At 34.6% G+C, this 26,879-nt stretch overlaps 1 protein-coding gene and 1 long non-coding RNA gene across 2 annotated transcripts; both read left to right on the plus strand.

Annotated features, from left to right (window-relative positions):
* Positions 1 to 4,612: 4,612 nt before the first annotated feature.
* On the plus strand, positions 4,613 to 5,431 carry LOC130715738 (zinc finger A20 and AN1 domain-containing stress-associated protein 9). The gene has a single exon (XM_057565855.1). The coding sequence runs from the start codon at positions 4,833 to 4,835 to the stop codon at positions 5,310 to 5,312; it is 480 nt and encodes a 159-aa protein (XP_057421838.1). The 5' UTR covers positions 4,613 to 4,832; the 3' UTR covers positions 5,313 to 5,431.
* A 14,100-nt stretch (positions 5,432 to 19,531) lies between these two features.
* On the plus strand, positions 19,532 to 22,553 carry LOC130715152 (uncharacterized). The gene is made up of 3 exons (XR_009011560.1): positions 19,532 to 19,620; positions 20,299 to 20,370; positions 22,012 to 22,553. It is a non-coding gene; the product is annotated as an uncharacterized LOC130715152 (long non-coding RNA).
* The last annotated feature ends 4,326 nt before the right edge of the window (positions 22,554 to 26,879 follow it).

The following is a 26,879-nucleotide window of genomic DNA, read 5'->3' on the forward strand; positions in this document are numbered from 1 at the left end:
AAGATAGCTGCAGTAAATGATTTGCAGGTGGGGAGGGATGAATTGCTATCAGATCTGAGAGCTAATCTTTTAAAATCTCAGGACATGATGAGGACATATGCAAATAAGAAGAGGAGGGATGTGGATTATCAAATTGGTGATGAGGTTTTTCTCAAGTTACAACCTTATAGAAGGAGGTCTTTGGCCAAGAAAATGAATGAAAAATTGAGTCCTAGGTATTATGGACCCTATCCTATTGTAGCAAAGATTGGGGCTGTGGCTTATCGACTTGAGCTACCAGCTCACAGTAGAGTGCATCCTGTCTTTCATGTCTCTCTCCTCAAGAAGGCTGTGGGGACTAATTTTCAGCCTCAACCTCTCCCAGCAGCCTTGAATGAAGATCATGAGCTCTTGGTGGAACCTGAATCAGTGCTGGCTGTTAGGGAAACCACAATGGGCCAGATTGAGGTGCTAATTCAGTGGCACTCTTTACCTGCTTGTGAGAACAGTTGGGAATCTGCTGCCCAGCTCCATGAAGTTTTTCCTGATTTTCCCCTTGAGGACAAGGTGAAACTTTTAGGGGGGGGGTATTGATGAGCATAGACCTTCAATTAAGAAGGTGTATGAGAGAAGAAACAAGAGGAAAGTCACAACTTAGTGTTACTGTTATTGTTAGTTGATCTGTTAATAAACAGCTGGCATGGTTAGTTGTTTCTGTTAGAGTACAGCTGGCTAATTCTGTTAATAGTTGTGATTCTGTTAGAACTACTGAGTAGTATAAATAAGGGAAAGGGGGAAGTTACAGGTAGTTATTCAGTTGGTTAGGATTTGGGAGATTCTGGATCTCGAATTCCAGAGGCTAGGGTTCTTGTTAGTGTTCTTGATTCTTCTGTGTAATTCCTGAGAATTCAACCTCAGTGCTTGAGGATTGAGTCTCTGTTTACTTCAATAAACCAGTAGCATTTCTGTGAGTTCATCACAGTTCCAGTAGAAGATAATGGCACCAGTCCTAGTAGAAAGATAACCCCCTTGTGTAAGGTCGTCACTAAGAAATTAAAATTTGATTGGCACCAGTCCTTGTCAAATTACTACAATCTTAGCATATCAAAATAGTGCAGGCTAAAGAACTACAACGACACTGAGAAAAGCCATGCTATAGGCCAATCTCTTTTCAGTTTATGCATCGTGCCATGTGTCTATCATAACTCCAAGAAAGCATGACTTTCTTTGAAGTAGTTCTCCAATCACAACATTACAATCAAGGACCGTTACTAACTAACAATCAAAAATTGCTTACTTGTAAAAATGGAAAACTGTGTGATGGTTGGTATTTTAACACGATAACCTCCAATTGTTCAATCTTGACAAATTGTAGGATAAGATCATAGCATTTACCAAGAGGCTCATGAACTTCTCGCCTCCTTCTTGGCGTATTTCAAAGAAACCTCCTTAATATTTAAAAAATACTCTCAAGGCCTAGTCTGACCGAAAATAAAAAATGATGCCTCAAATATTACATTTGATTTCTCAGGTGGATATAAATATTGATTATCAGACAATACATTAACACAGAGCATACCTTTTTAGGATTCACTGTGACAGTAATATCAGGAACTCTATGCTCTAAAGCTTTTTTAACTTCATTCATACGTCAAAACATGTTCTTGTTCCCTTTATGTATGCTTCACAGTACTTCCTTCTCAGCTCATTTGGAACTCACATTAAAATACACTAATACCTCAATTTAAAATACTAAATAGACAAAGCTAATGCTCACTGGTTACATAAACAATAATGTTGACCCGTAAACACACTTAATGTTCCTTAATACATAATAACTCATGACCATTCATCTTTGTAACTGCGAAACCTTCATTTTCTAATTAAAAGTGACTTTATTTCTATCTGTAACTCTCATTTAAGTGGTTAAATTTAGCAATTAAAATAGAAGCTTCAATGGTTAAATATCAATACAATAAAGGTATATTATGAACTGGTAAGAATTTTTGTTTGGAATCTCATTTCAACATCACTTTAGTTATTGTGTGATTGAGTTTCTATTTCACGTACCTTTTGGAGCCAATCATAGATCTATATACATGACTAACCTGAAAAAATAGAACTAACCTTCCAAGACTCTTTCTAATTAAAGACTAATATATGCAGCAAGGATATGACAAAACTTTTAGTGACTTCCAGTTTCCAATTGAATGATTTCATATAACATGCTTCATGAAAATTTATAGAGGGATCACATAGTTTATATAAAATTATCAAAATTTATAGAAGGATCATATTAAATATTAAAAAAAATCATGTGCAAAATACCTCATTTTCTGTTTAATGAAGAACACATTTTAGGATGCCATATAGAATTTACCCCTAAATCTTAAAAGAAAAATCATGGGAAAAGGGAAGAAAATCATGAATAGCAATACCTTGTTTTTCTCGAGCCTCTTGACGGCGACGCGATCCCCATTGGCTATTATCTATCCCAACATAGAAGTAACCCAATATGCATTAGTTCAATTAGTCTGTAACTTACAATTGAAACCATTGTCCTAGAACTCCCTGAAAGTTCAGGGTATTTTGTATTGATTATCACCACATCAGTAGTTGAGTCCAAACTATCTCACCAAGGTTCCTTAGCCCAACAACATAATCACACATATCGATAATCTCCTGTAATGGAAAAAATGAAAGATTAAAAACATTTCATATATAAATGAAAATACTAAATATTTTCATCTGACATGCTACTATATTGCAGAATCAAGAGGTTTGCCACACCAGAACCTCCCCAATTAAAAACTTGTCATATACAAATGCAAGGTTCCTTTCTACATTATTGGTTTAGTAACATCCTTGCCAACACTCCCTTTACCTTACATTTCAATGTTACTAAATTTGATTATGACCCTACTCATGTTTTGCCACCACAGATTTCACACTGTCAAATGTCAAGGATTGATCAATTGCATTCGTATAATTTTGAAATAAGATATCTATACGCATTAAACAGAAAAATATCAGCACCCACGCCACACCATATACTTAAAATGAAAGCATCAATATACCTAAAATATAAGCATCAGGAGTACATTATTGCTGCATTTAAAAACACATTCACAATTGGCAAATACACAACACTAACTTTATGCTCAATCTGCCATAGATAAGTCGATATGATGAAATATGCAAATTGAGGAAAATAAGAAAATGGAGGAGTGGATAAATGATTAGAATAAAAACAAAGAAGGAAAACAAATGATGGTTCTTACTGGAGCAAAGGATGATGAGAAGCATGTCACCTGTTAACGTACTGAAAAACAAAATTGTGGGACAAATCAGTATGCAAATGCATGAAAAAGTCACAAAAAGAAGGGATCAGAACAAATTGCTGATTAGAATAAATGGGGTGAAAGAAGTAAACCGCGAAATCAAGAGAAGAAATAAGGAGGAAAATCAGACGTTCATTCCAATGGAAGAAGGCTTCTAATGCTTGAGTTCAGACCGTCATCAGAGACAAAATCAGATATGTTGGCGAAAACATAATCTTCACTGAGACATTTGTGAATTGGTCTCGATCAAGGGGAGGAGATTCGTTGCAGAGAGAGGAGCTCAGATCGGCTTTTGATGCATCACTTGGATTTCAGATAGAACCGAGGTTGAATGTTGAATGTACTATGGGACCTCTCCCTTTCCATTATGCCGCATTTCTTCCACAGAGCCTCTATCGCGGCCGTATGTTCCACCGTGAAGTGCCTCTCCTCCCCGCTGCTCTCATCTTCCTTCGTTCCTCTCTCTTTTCACAGTTAATTTATGTGCCTCTCCCCTTTGCGATCTTAATTACGGAGGGAGAAATGATCAGGGAGTTACAAAAGAAGAGTAAATGAGAAACTGAGAAGGCTGAAACGGTGGAATATAGAAGAGCACCAAACCTGAAGCTAGAGCATCGCCACAAACTTATCAACAACCAAGATTCAATCTTTCAATAATCATATTGATTTTACTAAAATATCCATGTAGAAATTTCAATTTCAGTGCAATAGATTATTGAATTCCTAATTTACCCTCAAGGCTGCACAAACTCTCCCTTTATATAGTTTATAGATAGATAGATAGATAGATAGATAGATTTTCAATGTATAAAAAAAGCCAATAAAAAGTTGATTGATTCATAAAATTATACTCCTAATTTAATCTCTAAATATTAAATCTTCTTTATTTAATTTAAATATAAAAAAATTATATATGATTCTTTTATAAAAAGATATTATGTTTTTTTGAGTTAGTACCGAAACATTTATTTGGTGTAGATATTATATGTAAAGGTGAATTGAAAAAAAAAAACTCAATCAAAGTGAATTAAAACTAAAGATTTTTATGAAAAAAGATTTTATATGGTGAAACCCAGCTGTAAAAGATTTTCATCGTCATCCATATAATTGTTTTAAATTATCAGATTTAATTACCAAATTCCTTTCGTGGGATAGGATTCAATTTTTATTTTATTTTCTTGAATGGAATAGTATAGAATTCAATTTTTTTTAACGTGAAATCAAATTAGAAAGATCTAGAACACAATGTTGAAATTCCTTCCATGTAGTATAAAAACAACCTTGTTCCCAACAACAAGCTCTATCTATATCAACGCGAATCGTTGCTAGATTTAATTTTCCGAGATCAAATCACAAACCTTAGCATAATCCTCACGCAATTGCATTCTTTTCTTTCTTTATATTCACCAAACCAAACCAAACCAAACTTGCTTCAATTTCAAAACCCTACACAACAAAGCACCAAGAATCCAACTATCCAAGATCATCAATCAATCAATCACCAACAACAACATGAGTTCTCAGCAGAACGATGGCATGAGCTACTCCTCCCCTTCGGAACCAAAACCCTGCGCCAACAACTGCGGCTTCTTCGGCACCGCCGGCAACAGCAACCTCTGCTCCAAGTGCTACCGCGAATCCATCACCCAAGGCGAACGCGCCGCCTCCGCCAAAGCCGCCGTCGAGAAATCCCTTCTCATCCCCGTCACCGCCGCCTCCGCTGATCCGCCTGCTCCTGCGGCGGATCCCTCTCCCTCCGCCTCTGCTGATCCGGCGTCTGGCCTTGACGCGCCGCCGTCGTCGAACCGATGCGGTTGCTGCAAGAAGAAAGTGGGCTTGACCGGGTTTGTGTGCAAGTGTGGGGCCACGTTCTGCGGGACCCACCGGTACCCCGAGAAGCATGAGTGCTCGTTTGATTTCAAGGTTGTGGGGCGTGATGCTATTTCGAAGCATAATCCTGTGGTTAAGGCTGACAAGATTCAAAGGTTTTAGGTTATTGTTTTTAGATTTAGATCAGATTAATGTTAGGGAATGATGTTTCTTTGACAAATTCATAATTGACTTTGGTTATTTTGAAGCTTTGAATACAAGAAAAATTTGATTGTTCTTTATCGTTGTTGCAAATTTCTTTTTAGTGGTAGGGGACATTGTGTTGTCTTATGATTGCAAGGTTATATGACTCTTCTTTAGGTGAAGAGGATTTTCTTCCTTTATTCATACTAAAAAGTGTATGAATATACTAGGTAAATAATAGAGAAGTTCAATAATTTTCTGGTACGCGCACAATAATGTGTTTTATACTTTTATTTGTATTCATTTTCATGTTTGGTTTAATATTTCTTGAAGTTCCTTGATTTGTTGTGTATCGTGCTTTTTTTCATTAATCTACTCTTTTGCTTATTAGTACTATACGGCACTGCTTCCTTCAAAATTTAACATTGTTTGGTTATCATTCTTGACTTGTGATTTTTTAATGTTTTGGTCATGTCACACTTTATGGAGATCGAATCCATTGTTTTTGTTCTTGTTTAATTTAATGTCTCTTCCTCCTTACCCTTCTAAGTTCCTTTGGAGAAGGAATGAAAGGGGACTCGACTAGAATGAGCGATCGGGGTAAGGAACACCGAATTCGGACCTAGTAGGGTATAGATGGGTGGGAAGGTTTGGGTTTATTCTCTTGAGGTGAGTGACTTACGTTAAAATGGACGAACTTGTTCAAGCTGACGATAAACATATTTTATCATGTGCATATTTTATTATGTGCCTTGCTAAGATCGTTGTAGCTTAGATATTTTGTTTTTGAATAAGTCAAGGCATACAACCCCCCATATTTGGCACATGTATCCATATGTGGTTTTTGGGTGGTTACTCAATAATCTAGGGGTTTGGATGTATATAGAGATGAATTGTTGTAGGAAGTTTTATGTTCACTTTAATACTGAAAAGACTAGGTGTAACACCCCATTTTTTGTTATTTGGTTATTTAGTATTTTATTTTAATTACTATTATGCTATATGGTAATTTGATGAATTATGTGATATATGGAGTGAGTAAATTATTTAAATTATATATGAGTGATATTTGTGATATAATTTAAATCTTATGTGATATAGTATAAGATTTAGATAAATAAGGTTGTTAGGTTTTTGTGTGAGTAATTGAGAGTGGGGCCCATTGTATGGCTATTTAAGGGTTAGGAGTGAAATAGAAAGAAAGAAAAGAAAAAAAAATAAGGATTAGAAGAGAAGCAGAACAAGAAACACGTGAAAGCAGAGAAGGAGAGGAGAAAAGAGGAGAAAACTTAGAACTGATCTACAAGAGGTAAGGGTTTGAATTCATGTTTTATGGATTGGTATGATAGTGTATAATGATAGAAAGCATGATTTAGGAAACCTAGGTTGCAAAAATTCCCAAATTGAAATAGTTAGGGTTTGGTTTTTAGATGATTTTGGGGGTAGATGATAGGCTTGCATGATGCGCAGAAATTTACGTTCTCTTGTACCCTTTTTCGTGCTATGTTAATGGCCGAATTTGAAGAAGTAGTCTTCATAAAAGTTGTAGGTTTTTCTGTTACGAAACTTTTGCCACTGGTTTCACGTCATTCCGACGTCTGTAGCTCGAGTTATGTGTATTTTAGTGAGTATAGGTTAAGCTGTCCAGTTTCTTACAAACTGCGGTTAGTGTACGATTTTTCCTGATTTTTGTACTTTGAATTGTGACTTGAAAATTTATAGAGGTTTACAAAACGTGTATACGGAACCATGATAAAAATATTAGATTTTTCTGAGTATATTTGATAATTTACATCTGTTTAATAGTTCATTAGATGTGTGGTGCACGCACATGGCGAGTTGCGCAGGAAGATGTCGCAAGATGTCGCGACATGGCGAGTTGCGTAGGGAGATGTCGTGAGATGTCGCGACATGGCGAGTTATTCAGCGACATGGCGAGTTGCGTAGGGAGATGTCGTGAGATGTCGCGACATGGCGAGTTGTGCAGTGAGATGTCGCGAGATGGCGAGCATGAGCATGTCGCGAGTTTTTGGGAAAATTTAGAGAGAAATCCAGTCTTTAGGAAATAGTTGCAGAACCTGTTATATATGAATTATATTTAATTTACATCTATTTTTAATAATCATTATATGATGTTGTTTCTGAATTGACGTTATGTTTGAGATGCTAAGTTGTTGTGATTGCAAGTTGTATAATTGATAACATGTAATATGTGTTTTGTGCAACTGGTGATGAATATGCTAAAATAATTAGAACTTGGAGATGGTCTGAATATGCATATGTTAGTTGAGTTTTGCACAATACACTGCATAGTTGTCAAGAGGCAATGTTTGCTAGTTCTCGTGGAGGCTAGTGACTTGTCCCAAAACTGGAGTGGTTTTGAAGCCTAGAGCGAGGGCTTTATTGGTGGTTATCTGTCTGGAGTGGACGCGGTGATACCGCTAAGGATAACAACTTTGGTACCAAAGACATTTGCACGGGTCTCACTTGAGTCATATGTGTTATGGTGATATTTTTGGAGAGATTTGATGTGGTGGTAATTAGAGACTATTATATATGTTCTAATTGAGCTATAATTTATGGAGTATTTGCCATAACTGTGAACTTGATTAATTATGTTAAAATTACATAATTTATTATTTGTTAGTGAATGTGAGTAATTTATGTGGAGCATAGATAAACTTTTACATTATTTATTATTATGCTTATCCATATGATATGAGTTCTCACCCTTCTGTTGGAATGATGTTCTATACGACATCGCTCAGGTACCGAAGATAGTGAAGCTTCTCGCGAGGGTTAGTTGGAGGAGCTAGTCTTTCATTTACGGTTTAGTTAGGGGAGTCATGCTCTGTTATGTAACACCGGGAAACGTTTAGTTTTGTACCTTGATGTTAAGAGTTACCTATGAACTCTCTTTATGTTAAATTTTGGAGTTGAAATAAATCCGCTGTGCTATGCATATGATGTTGCGACATTAAAGTTGGAAAATTTATATATTTATTATGAGCATTACAGGTGTTTTGATTTATGTTTCTGGAGAATAAGTGTGACACCCTCTGTGTTATGCATTTTACTCTGATTTATGATATATTATTATGCGGGGTTTAGAGGGTGTTACACTAGGTTTTGAATTCTCCTCTGAATCTTAGTGCCATCTTCACTAGGGATGACAACGTGTCGTGTCGGGTCGGTTTCGGGTTTTGCCTTTCCCAAACCCAAACTCTCATACTAAACACAAACCCAAAACCCTTGAGTTTACTCAAACCTATTATAGCAGCAAACTCGCATCCTAACATAACTTGATGCAGAGTTTTTTTGCAAAACAAAACGCAACTTATATGATTTTACTATGAAAAAATCTTTTATATCTTCTTTGCAAACAAATATAGTATCTTGTTGTTCAAATATGATCAAATTGTTAACAAATCAAGTTGTTAACATGGTATATACAGAAAAAATATCTACATACAAATAATTTTTTTATAAATTTAATAAATATTTATTTACTAATTAAAAATAGGCATATCCACGTACAAATTTTTCTACATCTACTCAAATTCGTTAATTAGATTCCAATTTTTATTTTTTCAAGAGCTACAATATCAAATACTACAAAAATATAAGGGAAATTAAAAGGTTAAAATAAAAGAAGATGGCACTAAGATTCAGAGGAGAATTCAAAACCTAGTCTTTTCAGTATTAGAGTGAACATAAAACTTCACTAGGTTAAAAATTGAGGTTCGAGTAAAACTTTTGAAAAAAGTAACAGAATAGTTATTTTTTGTTTTATTAAATCAAGAGGAATATTTCTTATCTTTAGTTTTATAAGGGAAATTAAAAGGTTAAATAAAAGAAGATATAAAATATTTATCCATTGCATTTTTTTTTCTTGACATAAATCTGGTATAAATGGAGCATGATCACGTTGGATTTGATTTATTTTCATATTTAACATAATCACGTTTTTAGTTATAAGTTCAGTTTTATATTATTAAACTTTTTTTTCCTTGACGTAAATCTCTTATAAATGGAGCATGATCACGTTGGATTTGTTTTATTTTCATATTTAACATAATCACTTTTTTAGATATAAGTTCAGTTTTATATAATTAAACCGTGCAAGATCTTTTTTTAGATATAAGTTCACGTGATTACAACAAAGAATGAATAAAAGGGATAAAATCTTTATTAATTTGTAATAACCGAGATCAAGGAAAGAAGCATTTGTTCATTTCAAAATAAAAAAGAAATAGATGGTTCAAATTATTCATCTACTACTTCCAGATTCATATAAAAGATATACTTTTTTTTAAAGGATATAAAAGGTATACTTAAAGATCATAATTTCGATGTGTTATTTATGTACTATATTAGATTCTTTGGTTCCATGGCATGAGTAACTATGTTCCATTAGTTTCTTTTAGGCTTAATTGCAGTTTTCGTCCCTGATGTTTACCTCTTGTGCAATTTTGGCCCCCTTTGTTCTGATTGCGCGATTTAGATCATCTATGTTTCAAATAGTTAAAATTGGGCCCTCCGTTAGTCAACCGTCTAATTGCTAACGACAATGCTATTTTCATCTCCTTCATTTACTATTTGCACCCCTCCTTCAGAGATAAAAAAAATAAAAAATTATTATTTCTATTTTATCATTAAATGTAAATCATAAATTTTTTATTTTACCCTCACCCCTTCATCTTCTTCCCCCTCTCTCTCACACTCAAAACTCCACCAACCACCCACCACCAACCCCACCCACAACCCCTTCTTCAACTTCACCTCCCCCACCTTCTACCAGCCACCACCCCCACTCACCGCCACCACCCACCCCACCACCACGGCCCCCCACCCCCCCTTCATCTTCCCCAACGCACCCCACAGCTACCAGCAGCCACCCCACCTTCATCTTCCCCAATCCACCCCGCCACCCACAGCCACCAGCCGCCGCCACCCACCTTCATCTTCTCCAACCCAACCCACTCTACCCACCGCCCCCAACCCACTCACTCTTCTCACCCACCTTTTCACCTTCTTTCAACCCAGAGATCAATTCAACCCTCCCACCTCTTCATCTTCGTTGCAACATCATCTCCCATCTTCAGAGATTGAATCTAAATCAGACCTTCTCTTCTTCGTTCCTCTGAAATCTTGGTGGTCATGGGTTTTCTCAATCTGGATTTTTTGGGTTCTAATCTAGGTTTTCTGGATTGGGGTTTTATGGGTTTTCTTTGTTTGATTTATTGATTTGTTCTGGATATATTGTTGTTGTTGTTTGCTTGTAGATGGGGATGAAGATCAAAGATGTTGGGGTTTTGGGTTTGCAATTTGTGGGTTGGGTTGGGGGGTTGTCGGTGGGGAGGAGAAGAAGAGTGGTGGTGGTGGTGGTTGGGTGGTGAGGAGAATGATGGTGGTGGTTGGGTGAGGAGGAGAAAAGAAGAAGATGATGAAGGTTGAGGAGAAGAGAAGAAGATGGACCTTCTGATTTCTTTTTATTTTTTATAATTTTTTAATTATGTGTGGATGGTGTAATTAGTAAAAATAGGGGTGAGAATAGTAGTCCCGTTAAAAATTGGACGGCAATGTGACGGAGGAGTCCAATTTTAACAATTTGAAACATAGATGATCTAAATCGCGCAATCAGAACAAAGGGGGCCAAAATTGCACAAGAGGTAAACATCAGGGACGAAAACTGCAATTAAGCCTTTCTTTTATCAAACTGGGTTTATTACATCTTCTTGCAAGGGAAATGTTTATGTTATTTGCTCTCTGCTTGGTTGAAATATATGAATGCAGAATGGATTCCAGGAAATGTTTACCATGAGTAGGGTCCTTTTTTATTGGTTTCCTTAAATAACTGATCTGTATTGGATAATGGGTTATTGGATCCATTTGCCACCTTTACTTGAATATCATAGTGTCATGACTCATGAATATAAACACTATTATTAATCAAAAAATTGCATCTTTGCAGGTGTGTTTTTACTGGAAGAGGTTGTCAATTCTTTCCACGGTAAAGGATTTCTGGCCATCATAGACGCCGCAAAGCAATGGTTCACTGAGTCCCAAATAAGAAAAGAGGCTAGCATTGGAAGATGGTGGAGGGTATAGGCCATCATACACTCTTTTTTTGAAATTTTCATTCTCTCTCCTCATAAGCTTCAACCGTGAAGCTTATGTGACTATGTGCTATCTCTCTATAAGCTTCACGTCAATCTATTTCTGCTGACTCACATTTTGTAAAATGGATGTGAATGGTAGGGATTCAAATCACATATTTCTTTCGAGATACTGAGATAGCTCAGATAGGGACCAAAACCACAGAAATGGAAATGTAGGGACAAAAATTAAAGAACCCACTAATTTTATACGGTCTTTGGACATGTTTCAGTCTAATTATAAATTTATAATTAATAATTATATATATTTTTCTAAGGTAATAATTTCCAACTCATAAACTCGAAGATATAAAAAAAAATATCGCATCAATAATAAATGTTTTGGATGATTTGGTTTTAAATCAAAATAGGTCAAGATTGATTTGATTTTGAAATAAAATATGTCAAGATTTTATTTAGTAATTAAGGTGTGACACGTGTCAACAAAAGAGAAGCTCAAATAAGAATTAATCTGGGAGTGACACCTCATCAAATTGGCCTGATGAAAGTTCTTCTTTTCTAATATAACTAGTGTTTTTTACCCGCACCCGCGTGTTGCACAAGAAATTTGTTTATTGTATTTGAAACATCGATTAATATTTTAAATTATAAAATATTTAAGATGCGAAGAATGTAAGAACAATCATCATAAAGATGTAGATATTTAAAGAACACAAATTCAGACACTCAATTTTAGTATTTTGTAAGCATACACTTCATTAACTAATATAAAGATTTTCAAAAACACAGAAGTTAATAAGCCAAAAGCTTTAAGTTTTGCATATGTGAGGTATAACTGAATTTGTTTGTGAAGATGTATACTCGTGTTGCATAAAGGGTAATGCTTTTGTGTTTTAGATATGAACAATACATAAATATATAATTATTGTTTAAATTATTAAAAATACACTTAAGTTATAGAAAAAATGAATTATTATTTTTTTAACTCCTACAAATTTTCATTTTAAATATAAAATGTTCCTCCCCGTGAGATCTCGTAACTCTAATTTGTTAGCACTAATAAATTTAGGTCATAATTTTATAGTACATATGTATTAATATTTTTTATTCCTCGTACTTTTCTTACTATCCAATTATTATAGTTATAAACATATATAAATATACACTCTTAAATTTTGAAAACAATACTAAAATTAATTATATGAAATTTTTCTATTAAAATAATATCAATCAATTAGTTTAGAATATAATGATTGTATAAAAAAATATAATGATACTTTTTATATAAAATAAAATATCACGTAGGTAGCATTATAGTAGTTTAAAATTAAAACATATCAATTTAAAATTATACGCAAATACAAACAACAACCACTTTTAGGTTTCAGAAAGATAAGCAGTAGAAAATTGTGTGCATCTCCAGAACACATATTTCTAGTGTTTTTACGGTGAAATTTGCTCTTGTGTTTGAGGCATGGATCGATACCTTGGTTTATTTCTAGCTTTTAGCCCCATAGGAGTTTTTTCTGTTAATTTTACATAAATTTTTATGTAAAATGTTCATCCATGTGGGAACTCTTAACCCTATAGTTTAACTTAAACAAAAATACACTATATATGTATTAATATTTTCTAATCTCCGCACGACACATTTTAATCATCAAATTATCATGCCTTTATATTTATTTCTTTTTAAAACTTTCAAAAAGTTATGAAAAAAGTAATGACATCATATTGATTTTTTATTTACCACTCATAGGAATTAGATTTCGACCTATAAGTTCAAACAATCACTTTTTATCTATGTGTTGCACGAAGAACTTTCTCTTGTACTTAAGACATGTTCAATACCATACTTTAGTAATATTTTCATATACTAAAGGACATACTTAATGAGAGATATATAATGCTACATAATGTGTTCCTCTAATTTGATTTTCCTCTATTTATAACTCATCTTGTCCTAGTACTAAGTAACTACTATAATAACATCTGACTAACTTAGCAGTCCTTAATTAATTTCCCCTTCTGTTACATCCTTACATGAGTTTGAAAATTTAAGTAAACACACTTCTCTTAGGGCATATATGGAAACAATATAGAAACAACCACAGTCCGCAGCTAATGAGAAACTCTGCCAAATTCACCTAGCAACCATCAAATCTCTGCGTGTCCATGGTAGCTCTGTGGACCCTCTGCGTGTCCATGGTAGCTAATGAGAAACTCTGCCAAATTCCCTTTTCCTGGAATTAATATTTAATAAAAATAAGACAAATTAAGAAAAAATCAAGAAATAAACAACCTAAATCCTAATCAAATCTAAAATTTAAAAAGGTACTAATTAAAGATAGATAAAAACTATCACAATCTAGCAAATCACAATAAAAACTTATAAAATCATAAATTAAATAAAAATCCGAAAATTCAATAAAGACACCATAAAAATTAATTAATAACCTCAAAATAAATCTAAAATAAAATAAAAGATCCAAGATATAATCAAGAAATAAACAACCTAAATCCTAATCAAATCTAAAATTTAAAAAGGTACTAACCAAAGATAGATAAAAACTACCAAAATCTAGCAAATCACAATAAAAACTCATAAAATCCTGAATTAAATAAAAATCCAAAAATTCAATAAAAATAAGATAAAAATTAATTAATAATCTCAAAATAAAATAAAATACCCAAGAAAAAATAAGAAAATGAAAAACTTAAATCCTAATCAAATATAAAATTTAAAAAGGTCAACATGTGCTTGGATAACTTGTTGTATTTTTCTTCATACTTTTGGTCAACATGTGATTTTTTTTATAAATGCCTTAAATTTAAATCCAGTTACCTATTCAAAAAATTAATTCAAGCGGCTTTTTGTGTTTTCCAATATACAATTTTTTTTTAAAAAAATATAAACTAACTATTTAGAATTATTCAATTTGTATATATTTTATTAAAAACAACATTCAATACGATGCTATAACTAATAAAATAGGGTCAGGAATAACAAAGTGAAATATGCAACTTTAGATGACACTATGTCAGAGAACTATATCACTGTTGATTAAACAACAAAACTACATGCATATGTATACAGTAACAAACATTGAAGTTGTTAAATTCTAGAGTGCAGTCCACAATACAGAGAAGGCAAATCCAAGAAAAGAAAGGTGAGCAATAACAATGATCACAATTCAAATAACATATCAAAAACATAAAACACAAAACAGTTTCTATTTCTATGTTAGCTTACCTCTTCAATCAATTTATTCCTCATTCACGGTCTCTGAAACAGACAGCTTGAAGGTCATCCTTGAGAAGGATCTGTGCGAACATAGCAATTTCAAAAATTCTTACATGGAACCTGAATCAAAACACGTTTACTCTTTGTCAGTCAGAAAAAAGTTAAGTAAAAGTCAATCATTCAATCAAAAAGGCAGTGTCCATGGATTAAAGGTAACATAAAGCGGAATAAATAGAACAAAATATTGTCTATGAAAATGGAACAAAGCAAGTTGTACGAATAGAGAAGATGGGGAATAAGAAAGTCCTAAAAATGCAGAGAAGGCAAAGGCATATAAGGACTCTGTTGAATATATGTTAAGATTTAGTTTATTATTAATCTAACAAAAAGATAAAAAGAAACTAAACCTATCTCTATTTAACTATTTAAGTATATACTAATCTAAAATAGAGAAACAAATCTAAACTATATCTCAATGAGATAAGACTAATAATAAACTAATCTAACAAATAACAATAAAAACAAAACAAAATCTTTAAAAAATATTTTTTTTATGTAGATACTAATCTAAAATAGAGAAACAAATCTAAACTATATCTCACTGAGATAAGACTAATAATAAACTAATCTAACAAATAACAAAAAAAACAAAAAAAATCTTTAAAAAATATTTTTTTATATATGATTTTTTTCACGGATTTGGTTTTCATTTATTTATTATAAAAATGTACATATATGCTTTTTTTTTAATATTTTTAATATCAAATGAGAATTAATCTGTGAGTGACACCTCATCAAATTGGCCTGAGAATTAATCTGGGAGCGACACGTCATTAAATTGGCATGATAATTTATCTGAGAACGACACCTCATCGAATTGGCTTGATTAGAGTTCTTCCTTTCTAATATATATTGATATTGATATTGATATTGATAAGAGTAATTTTATAATTTTATAAGAGTAATTTTATAATTATATATATATATATATATATATATATATATTGTTCGGGTGCGGGTTTCACAAATACCAAACCCAAATCCAATCATATCGGATTTTACACGTAAAATCAGGTCGGGTTCGAACGGCACCCACGGGCTCGGGTCATGTTGTCGTCCCAAATCTTCACTAGGAACCGTAGGCATAATCCTTTCACCAAGGACCTTCTTGGGCTGCTGATACTGCCAATTAGCTACTCCACCTATAGTGCATTTTGTAAATACTTTTACAATTAATTCTAAAATGAAGAGTAAGTTAATTCTTAAAAGAAGCTTAATGCATGTTTGGAAAACGTTCTACAAATTGATTTTAAAGTTTTTTTGGACAAATTTTTATGAGTTTCAAAATTGACTGTGATGGAAAAGAAGTTGATGGAAACATGATTATGTGAGTAGCTAATCTTTTGGCGCTACAATTGATATTGAAGAAAAAGAAGCTAAATCAATACACTAACCATCATCAATCTCTCTATCTACCAAAAAAATCATCAATCTCTCTTCTAAAAGAAAACTTATAATTGCATTAGTATGTTGTTGCTTCCTTTGTTCAGCCATGACAGGGGAGTTGTAAAGGGAGTGAAGAAGATCATGTTTGTGATGGCTTTAGTGGAGGTGTTTAATTTTCTGGTGGTGGTTCGCGGTGGCATGGTTCAAAGGATGCGCGACCGGCATTCCCTGGCTCTGCTGTTGGGTATGGCTTTTGCTTTCAAGCTTTTTTTTTTAGGCTTTCAAGGTTGAGCTTGGGTTTGTTTGGCTCTTGATAGGGCTTTTTGGTTGGTGTTGTCGGCTGCTTCATTTTGTTGTTGGTCTAAACGCGCATGAAATTAGAGCTGAGAAATTAAGGCTGTACTATATGGGCCTGATAGAGAAAGGCCTTTCTTTAAGTGTTATTGGGCTACTTTTGAACTTCTTATATAAATTTTGTTGACAAAATAATATTAGACGAGTAACATGACAAGAAACTCAAACGAGACAAGTTTTTATATTAAAATATTGCTCTACTCTCTTTTTTTGAAAAGTTTGTTCTACTTTTTTTGAACGAAAAGTTTGCTCTACTTTGAAACTCCTGTTCTTTTATATCCATCATCATTTTAAGAAATTTTTTATTTACATTAAGCTGTAAGTTTTAAAAGTTTAAGAACATATTTATTACTTTTTTTAGCTGTAATACTCTTAACTTAAAAATTCCTAATTAGTAATATACTCCGCCATGAAATTGTATATTAAATATTTATAAAAGGTATATATTAGAAAATTAGATGGTAATTTTAATGAAAGAATGTTAAAATTATTGTTTATACTTGTATCAAAACCTTAATGTAACAAATATAGAGTTGTTTAAATGACCAATGAGAAAGTTATGGTTAAATAACTCATCATCTAATCACATTGAAGAAAAATGGATTAAAATTTATATACTTTATTTATTAATTTATTTATAAAAATTCCTATTAGTTTCTTGAGTTTTTTTTTTCAAAGATTTATTGATAATAGAAAATGTCATATGCCCAGTACATGAAAGTCCCAACTGATACATATATAGTCATTACTTAAAAGCAAAACCCAAAAACAGAAAACATAAGCCTCAATCCCTTTACACAAGAGATCGTAAACCCGCTGCAGGCAAAAACTATAGCCCCAAAAGTAAATAGTACAAACCAACCAAAATACATTTAACCTTAGCAAATTGGACATAACGAATAGATAAAGGCCTTATGCAGCAAGGAAATTGTGCCCTTGAATCAAGGAACAAACCACAACGAAGCACTAGAGAATGCACAAGAGGAAATTAAGAGATCCCAGCACCCAGCAAAGGCACAAATTACACCAGCAAACAACACGATGGGAGCATAAACAACACCTTTCAAAAGTCACTGCAGCTAAGGGATATTGCAGGAAGCAAGCATATACTTCACAGGGAAACAATAGAAAAAAGCAAAACATTCACGAGCCCCCATTACGAAGAGCTCCAAACCCCTCAACCTCCAAAAACTCTAGAAAACAACCCCTAAACCTTGAGCCAATAACTTAGCCTTTCTAGCGCACGTTAAAACTTCAAATTAATAATGAGAATGATCAATGATACCCTATGGTTTCCGACCCCCCTTCTTTTTCTTTGAGCGATGGCCCCGACGGAAAGAAACTGACTCTTCCGAACAATGAATAGACTGGGAATCCTTAGCCAAGAGAGCTTTTCCTGGAGCATTCTCCATACCACCCGAAAGAGAGGGATGATCCATGAGGCCTTGAATGGTTTCCTCCAAACCGAACGGAAGTAACCCACATGAGTCATTTAGACAATCTCAGACCAACAAGATTCTTTAAAAAAAGTAACAAATGTAAATGAACAGAGAGAACATCATCAGATTTTGGTGAGTCAATTTCGTCAGCGAATTTACCCTTGGCTAAAAAGCCTATGTTGATGGAGAGGCAACACTACTTTTTTTTCTTTTTGATAAGAGAGGCAACACTAATTAACATATCAATTGAGATGACGCTCCCCTTAAGTGAGAAATAATTGAAATTCAATGCGTAGCGTCATCTTTGCATCGGATAAATAGACACTAATTATAAAAATAAAAATGAGCGTTGGTGTTAGGGCAACATAGTTTTTTACGTTAAAATTCACATTTCTTGAAGTGTTAATTGGATATGTAAGCAACATATAGGCAGATGTTAGTTCTTTCGTTAAGATTTGAACCTTGGCCCTTCATTTCTCTGAGCTCACCCTTCCCCATAAAAATAGTAATGCACTTGTAGTATATTGTGGATACGTTATACTCCCTCTGTTTCAAAATAACTGTCCAAAAACAGAAGATGCACACATATTAAGAAATCTAATTAATATCGTTAACTACAAGTGCATTTTATTATTTTTTATTATGGTATTTTATTAGGGGCCAATACGAGGCTGCATTTTTTTCCTTTGTAGAGGGACAGTGGTGTCTTTTGGGTGCGTTTCTATTGAGAAAGATTGTTTCTCAAATTTACATCATTATGAACAAAAGTTTTTTTGGCTGGTTTAGGTTTTTAGGTATTTTTGCCGGGCGCTTTTGGTTTTTTTGCAGTTTTTTTTTGTGGTCTATTGTCACCGCCTGTAAGACCCGGATTTTCGGAACAAGTTAATTTCCGACTCACGCGTGGAATCAGTGTAAGTGTGACAGGAGTTGGATATTTGAGAAAGATTAATGAAGAAGAAAGTTCAGGAATTACTTGAGGAATGTTGCGTAGTTGCTTTCGGAGTTAGTACGAGTCGTCTGCACATCTGCCTTAGGGCGAGCGTGTCCAGAATAGGCTATTTCGCTCTTAAAGCAACGTTTTGAGTGAGATTTCGAACTCTCGGAAAATTTAAAGATTCTCTTTATTTTTCCATCGACCAGCGTTTCATTTCGGAACTCTGGACTGTACGCACGATAGGTTTCACTTTTCGGATGTCCGCCGACGCTAATTTCTTTGCTTCGAAACCCTATTTTCGAGCAATGGATGAAGACTTTTTCTATTCGGGACTTCTAACGAAGATTCCGTCCGCGTTGCCAGATTTTTTTCGACGTTTCCAATCTTTCTTCAGAAGGAAGTTTTGTCGTCCGGCGATCACAGCAAAAAGTAGTTTTTCGGGACAGATTTAACTTACACCGCTTTTGAGATTTTCGATATCGTTTTTCCCATATCATAGATATTTGTTTTGAGTTCTGGAATTCTGACGCTAGAATCTCTCTTAGAATTCCTCGGTGAACGTGCTGCAAAAATCGGAATCGCGAAATTTTCATTTTCCCGCGATTTCGCCCGCCTATAAATAGGCGAAAAAGCAAAATATCTTCCATTTTCCTCCATTTGTGGCTGATTTCGTGGAGAGCAAGGGGGGAGGGGATTTCCGCGAAAACTTGACCAATCTTCGTGCAGTTCGTCCCTACTTCTAGGTATCAAGGTAACTAACACGATTCCTACCTCTGATTGTTGTTTCTGTTGCGTTTCTGAAGTCGTTTCTGTGCTCTAAGTTTTGAGCTTTTTCTAAAATTGTCCGATTTCTCTGATTTCTCGCTTGGGTTATGTTCCTTATGTTCCCCTGAGTCTAAAACCTCTGTCAGTAAACTCTGATTGCGATTCAGTTGTCCAGGATCTGAAAAATTGACTCAAAACTCTTTTTGTCTCACATTTCGAAACTTTATTGTCGTAAAGCTATAATCTGACTTCGTGCCTTTAGGATTTGTTGTCACGGATGTCATGAGGATCATTGCTGTCAAATTTGTTTTCAGAACTGATAACTTTGAAGTTTTGAGCCTTTATTTTGGACCAAAATGCCCCTGGATAGTCGTATTTCGGCCCGATTGTCCGAAAATTGTTCTGACAGTTTTTTTGCCTTAGTTTTACCCTAAAACTACCTTGTGAATTGATTTGATCGAAGAAAAAGAGTCGAAGCCCTTTTTCCTTTGAGGCCGTGGGTTATTACCTTTAGGGGGGAGTTTTTCGTTTTCGAAAACTTGTCCTTTCGTACCCGATTGTCGTATTCTGAAGCTTTAATGCTTTGTCTATCGTTTATGTATTGTTTTGCGATCGAACTAATCGATTTTGTTTGGTTTCTGCTTTGTTTTCCTCCGAGGTTCAGTTGAAGGAACTTTGGAATACTCAGAGCAATTGTTTGAGGAGAACTTTGTTTGCGAAGCTGGAACAGCTCGAGGTTAGGGCAACTTACATATTAGCTACGACTGCATGATAGGCGTCGATAAATTCGACTTATGCTTTATCTGATGTTGTTTTTGATGATGAGCTGATGTTATGATGCTTTTCCATAACTTGTGATGTTGTGCTTTTGTTGGATTGTGCGTTTTGACGCAACTTCGGAGTGGAGATTCATTGATCTGGTGATCTTTGACATTTCGGGTTGGATGAACAACCCTAGGCAAGTCCAAACGAGGGGTTTGAGGCTTCGCCATTTGTTGGGATTCGTTTGAATACTTAGACTTTCCCCGGGAAACTTCTTTTGGGTGGTTGGTTTTCGGAAATCCTAGAATGAATAGAATTTTGTAAACTAGAGACTTTGGGAGACTTAGACTTTGAGAAATAAACTCATAACCTGACTAATTCAATTCGAAACGTTTTTACTAAATGAATAGTTATAGGAGAACTAAAGGGGAAAACATTTACGAAAGACGGGGAAAAGTCGACCTTTGTTGTGGGTTTGGAGAGTTATCGGAATTGGGGAAAGCCACTAAGGTGAGCTATGGTGATGATTGAAGTCACCGAGTACTTTAGTACTCTTGGGGAGTGTTGTGGAGCCGTGTTGTATTGACCGACACCTAGTGCTCTTGTTGTTTGGGCGGTGTTGTATTGACCGACACTAGACCCTTGTGTATTCTGTGGATGGAGTTGTGTTGTATTGACCGACACTTACTCCGAGTTGTGTTGTATTGACCGACACTAACTCATGGGTTTGTTGAGATTGGGTTGTGAGCTACACACTTTCGTGGTAAGGGCGATTCGTTGTTTGGCTAACCATATTGCATCAATCGGGTGAATAACGGGAATGGTTCACCTTGCATAAATGATGAATAACGGGAATGGTTCATCATATGGTGAATAACGGGAATGGTTCACCAAGGATGAATAACGGGAATGGTTCATCCAGGATGGATAACGGGAATGGTCCATCCATAGTGAAGAACGGGAAGCTTCACTAAGGCGTGAGACTTCGTGAAAGCATGGAACTTCACTGAAGCGTGAGACTTCGTGAAAGTGAGTAAGCTTCACTGAGGCGTGAGACTTCGTGAAAGCAGAAACTTCACTGAGGCGGGAGACCTCGTGGAGACGGGAACCTTCGCTGAAGCGGGAGACTTTGCGGAGGCGTGCAACTTCACTGAAGCGTGAGACTTCGTGAATGTTTGAGATTTCACTGAAGCGTGAGACTTCGTGAAAGCGTAAGACCCCATTGAAGCGTGAGACTTCATGGAAGCGTGAGATTTCATCGTCGTTTACCCTAGGGCAACGACAGGGAACATTGGTTTAGTTGGATACGTGTGTGTTGGGAGGACGATACATTGTTTGACTAACCTTATCACCTAACTTCATATGTTGAGATTATGATGATTTGATGTTGATGAACATCGTTAGGTATTAATGATTGAACTGTGTAGGAGATTCGAGAACATGCTATGTATATACCTTAGAGTAGGCAATACATAACTTATATGTATATATATACAACATATGTATATATCCCCTTTATCACAAGTTGATTGTATATCTATTGTATTCTGTAAGTTGACCCTAGCGCCTTGGCTTTGTTTGTATGTTTGTGTTTGGGCGGTCGGCCTGCTGCCAGGCGTCTGTCAGCCGGTTCGTGATGATTCGTTGTGCGGGAAAGACCCGGAGCGGAACGACTATTACTGAAGCTTTCGACGAGGACCCGGACATCATGCCTGATCGAGGGAGGGTCGATGATAGTAGTGTGGGGTATGGGTGGTTAGAGTCTTTTGGAGTTGGTTGTTACTGTAATAGCTCTGATTCGTTTTGCTTTTGGGACAGGGTAGGTTCCCGACGCATGACTTTTCGTGTGGTTCTCTTACTGAGGGATCACAGTGAGTCAGTTGGACCATAGGGGTCTTTGCTTAGGCCATATTGAGGCCGACTTTCTCCTAGTGGTTTGTAATCATAATTTTCTCACTTACACTTCTGGGTCTGTATATATTTGCCTACGGGCACACTGCTTTGGAGTCACTGTGAGTGTGTGGGACGTGGAAGTGCAGCTGAGGCTGTACATGTTTATATTTGTTGTATATCGGTTAGTTGAGTAGTTGGGTTTTGTCTTTACTTCCTTATCGTTTTGATTTAAAGGAAAGAAAACGAAAAAAAATTACCTGTTTTCCGCGTAAAGATTATTTTTGGTTACTAAAGTGACACCTGGAAATCGGGGTGTTACACCGCCAGTGCTGGTTGCTTTGAAAAATTTCTGCTTGAGAGCCTCAAGTCTTTTGCTAATATACCTTTATCTTTATTAAAAATTGAATATTAAATTAAATTCTAACACATACTTATTTTGTTAAAATGTAGCAAATAAAATATTTAGAATTAGTACTTTAGCAATTAATTGCAACTTTTTAAATTTGTTAATACACTATTCATTTTAAAATAAATGTTCACTTATAAAAAAAAAGGTTTCATAACGTTTTTTTCGATGGTTATGTTTCACAATAACTATTCAATTTAAATTTTGAAGGCTCATATATATTTTAAAAGCATCATTTGCTTGTACCTTAAACTTATGGCACATTTGTTATTAAAATAAATGCATAATCAGTAATGAGTCTATAGATGGTGAGTTTATACTTTATACATCCTAGATTGAAACAGAACATATTTAAAACTTTTTCAGACAAATAATACACGTGATTAATCCACATGCGTCTTAACTTCCTAGCTGCTTTATAATGTTTGATTGTTAATTACTCAAATTCAGTTGATTTTGAAGTTTATAGTTAGAGGATGTCTATCACATTTAAACTTTAATTTCTTAAAATAAAACTCCATCAACTCATACCATTTTAGTTAAATTCACGTGGCTAATTTATACATTAAATATCCAACAGCTGGAGATTGCTCGATGTGTTCATTGAAGTATGCTTTTGGTGTGTGAAAGGTGCAGCTGTAAATTGAGACAGATGGTGAGTTTTAATTTTATGTGTACGTGATTGGTGGGTGGAGAAGATTTTTCAGTGAGAAGGAATGATATAGTAGTTGTATTAGGTTGACAAGCGACAACCATATTTACATTGTGATATGACACAAGGCCTGCCCCAAAATGTGACAATTTTTCTTTGGAGAAAATAAGAATCAAGCCCATGTGGGATGAATGTAATAAAGGGAAGGCCTTTCGAATTCCTCCTGTCTCCTAATTCGGTGATTGATTCCTTTGGGATATTCATACACTTACCAAATACAAAGGCAAATCACTCTAGATCAACTGTATGGTGTTGTTCTAACTTAGTTACTTCATGTCACCATGGTTGCCTTAAATACAAAGCTTATCATCTATATTGATTATTGATTCATAATGTATATTCATGACTCAAATATGATTATTTCAGGAAGAAAACAATAAATGTTTAACTTAATTTGTGGCCTCGGAATCACAATAGAAGAAGCAAAAATCAATTGGGTATGCAAAAGAAAAGTTCTCAACTTAGATTGACACAACTAGCAATAAAATGAGTTTAACTTTTAATAACTTTCTTATAGGTTGATGTTGAGAATTCAAGTGCGGAGTTAGAGTCACACATTGGTTAAGTATGAGTGAGGAGAAGACTTTATAAAAGATGTTACCCATAAACCTAATGCTTCAAGGTTTTGAGTTAAGATGTGGTGCTGATATCTCTTGGTGTCTTGCTCCTCGGTCCATGGGATCCCCTGTCTCCCCAACAAGTGGTATCATAGCCGATAGTTGGTGTAGCCATGGTTACGGCTCATTAGGTCGAAAGTCTTCCTAGCGGTGTGGCTAGGCGGCGGGTTCCGTTGACGCGGTGAAGCGAACGGCAGTGCAAGGGTGGATATGCTTCTGCGGAGGGGGGTCATGATAATGTGGTGGTTACTCACACTTGAGGGGGAGATTGTTGAGAATTCAAGTGCGGAGTTGGAGTCCCACATTGGTTAAGTATGGGTGAGGAGAAGAGTTTATAAGAGATGTGACCCATAAACCTAATGTCTTAAGGTTTTGGGTTAAGATGTGGCGTCGAAATCTTTTGGTGTCTTGCTCCTCGACCCATGAACTCTCATGTCTCCCCCAACAGTTGAGAGTTTAAACCCCCTGCATCAAGTAAAATTTAGTTTGCAGACATCTCTTATTAAGACTTAAGAGTTCCCTTAACACTTATATCAAAGAGGTTTAAGTCTCTGCTAATCAATTTAACATATGTCACTGACATCCTACCCAACGATTGGAAAATACTCCCTCCGGTCCTATTTATAAGCATGAAAGAGAAGAAAAATCTTGGTTCTTTTTATAAGAACCAAATGAAAGTTTGAGCTATATTAATTAATTTTTTCCAATGAGGTCCTTATTAATTCTAACTTGTAAAATGTGTCTCATTAATTATTCTCTCTCTTTCCCACTTTCCAACACTAATAACAGGGTAATTTTAGAAGTTTATTTTAATTTAAGACACATTTAATACATTTTATGTAGTTTAACTACATTTCTTAAACTAGGTGAATTTTTTTTTTTATTACTTATAAATAGGATCGGAGGGGAGTATTCAATTTCTTTCAATAGAAAAAAAAAGGTCAATTATCCAAGCTGGATCCCAGTTCATTTTTCAGACAAACAATAAAAACATAACGATGGATCCAATGTACCGAATATTTTGTGGACGTAAAAACTGAGGACGATGGCCTTGGAATGGGATGGCCCCATTAATGTCATTGTATTGTGCTTCCCGTAACTTCTTGAAAGTTGGGGGAAACTTCAACAATTGTCTTTAGTACTCGTGTGGGGAAAATATGAGGTTTGGATGATGTTTTACAATTGCTTGCAACTTCAAATCTTCAATGCATGTTTTACTATTTTTTAGATTTATCATTACATGATGGTTTTTCTATTGCAATTTGTTTTTGCCTTAATCAAAGTATCTCTACAACAAGTAGTTATGTACTAAAAGATTAAGGGTCGAACTTAATTAGACAGAATACTACTAAAATACTATAGACATTTTAAATGAGTCTTTATTGTCGAATGAACTTATTTTAGGTATCACGTCTTAATCTGGCTTAAGGTACCACAACAAACACTTTATTTATTTATGACTTTTACAAGTTTAAGAGAGCATTGATTATGTTATGCTACCAATTATACTCCCTCCGGTCCTATTTATAAGCATAAAAGAGAATAAAAATCTTGGTCATTTTTATAAGAACCAAATGAAAGTTTGAGCAATATTAATTATTTTTTTCCAATGATGCCCTTATTAATTCTAACTTGTAGAATGTGTCTCATTAATTATTTTATCTCTTTTCCACTTTTCAACACGAATAACAAAGGGTAATTTTGGATGTTTATTTTGATTCAAGACAAATTTAATACATTTTATCTAGTTTTATTACATTTCTTAAACTATGTGAATTTTTTTTTTGTTGCTTATAAATAGGACCGTAGGGAGTACATCACTTAACTTAATGGTATTGCAGAAAAATAAATGAGTAAGAATTAATAAGAAGTTAGGTTGTCATTTTGATAGAGCAAGAATATAAATATTACTCCTCGTTCCTTATTATAAGACCATTTTTGAGTGTTTTTCTTGTTCCTAAATATAAGTCCATTTACAATATCAATGGAGCATTAATTATTTTTTCCCAAAACTATCCTCATATTTAATATGAAAGAGACAATGAGATTTTGAAATAATAACTTGGAGAGAGAAATTTATAAGAAATTAAAGAAGGGTAATCTAGGAAAGTGAATAAATTCTTTTACAAATTTATTGCTTGTAACTACTTTTGTTAATCTGAGAGAATTGGGTAAAATGGACTTATAAATAGGAACGGAGGGAATACTACCTCTGATCCTATTTATAAGAAACAAACATTTGAAAAATTTTAGTCCTTTTTATAAGAACCAAATGAAAATTTGTGTTACCATTTTTTTTTCTTCCAATGATACTCCTATTAATTTTACTCCCTCCGTTCCAAAACTATTGTAGTTTTCGCTTTTTTTTTCGAAACCCTTGTTGTTTTACATATCTAAAACACTTTATCTCATTCTCTTTCATTCATGCCCTCATTTGATATTGCATCTTCTAAGTATCACCTCTTATTTCTACCAATTACAATTCTCACCAATTAGTTGATCAATAATTTTCATTATCTATCTTTCATATAACTCATACTATTAAATAAGAGTGTTTTAGTCAAATTATAACATTAATTAGTATAATCTATTCTCATCTGATTATACAAATTATTTTTCCTTAATTATATGGGTCGGTGCAAACTCATCATATCATGTTGACATTGACATGGGGGTAGCCTGGCCCTTATCACAATTCCCCCAACATCTTGGAAAGTTTTGCTTTCGAGCTCCCTACCGCGTTGTTGTCTCCGTATTTATGAGAAGTTTTTAGTTAGTACATGTTAGTGTTACCTACTGCACAAGACTATGTGAAGAACGTTAAATTCATTCCGTCTTTAAGAGATATTAATATA

This window comes from Lotus japonicus, chromosome 4 (assembly GCF_012489685.1).
Source record: "Lotus japonicus ecotype B-129 chromosome 4, LjGifu_v1.2".
In the NCBI taxonomy this organism is placed as follows: domain Eukaryota; kingdom Viridiplantae; phylum Streptophyta; class Magnoliopsida; order Fabales; family Fabaceae; genus Lotus; species Lotus japonicus.

Coding starts and splice junctions, on each gene's coding strand:
- LOC130715738 (XM_057565855.1), top strand. CDS start 4,833: ATGAGTTCTCAGCAGAACGATGGCATGAGCTACTCCTCCCCTTCGGAA.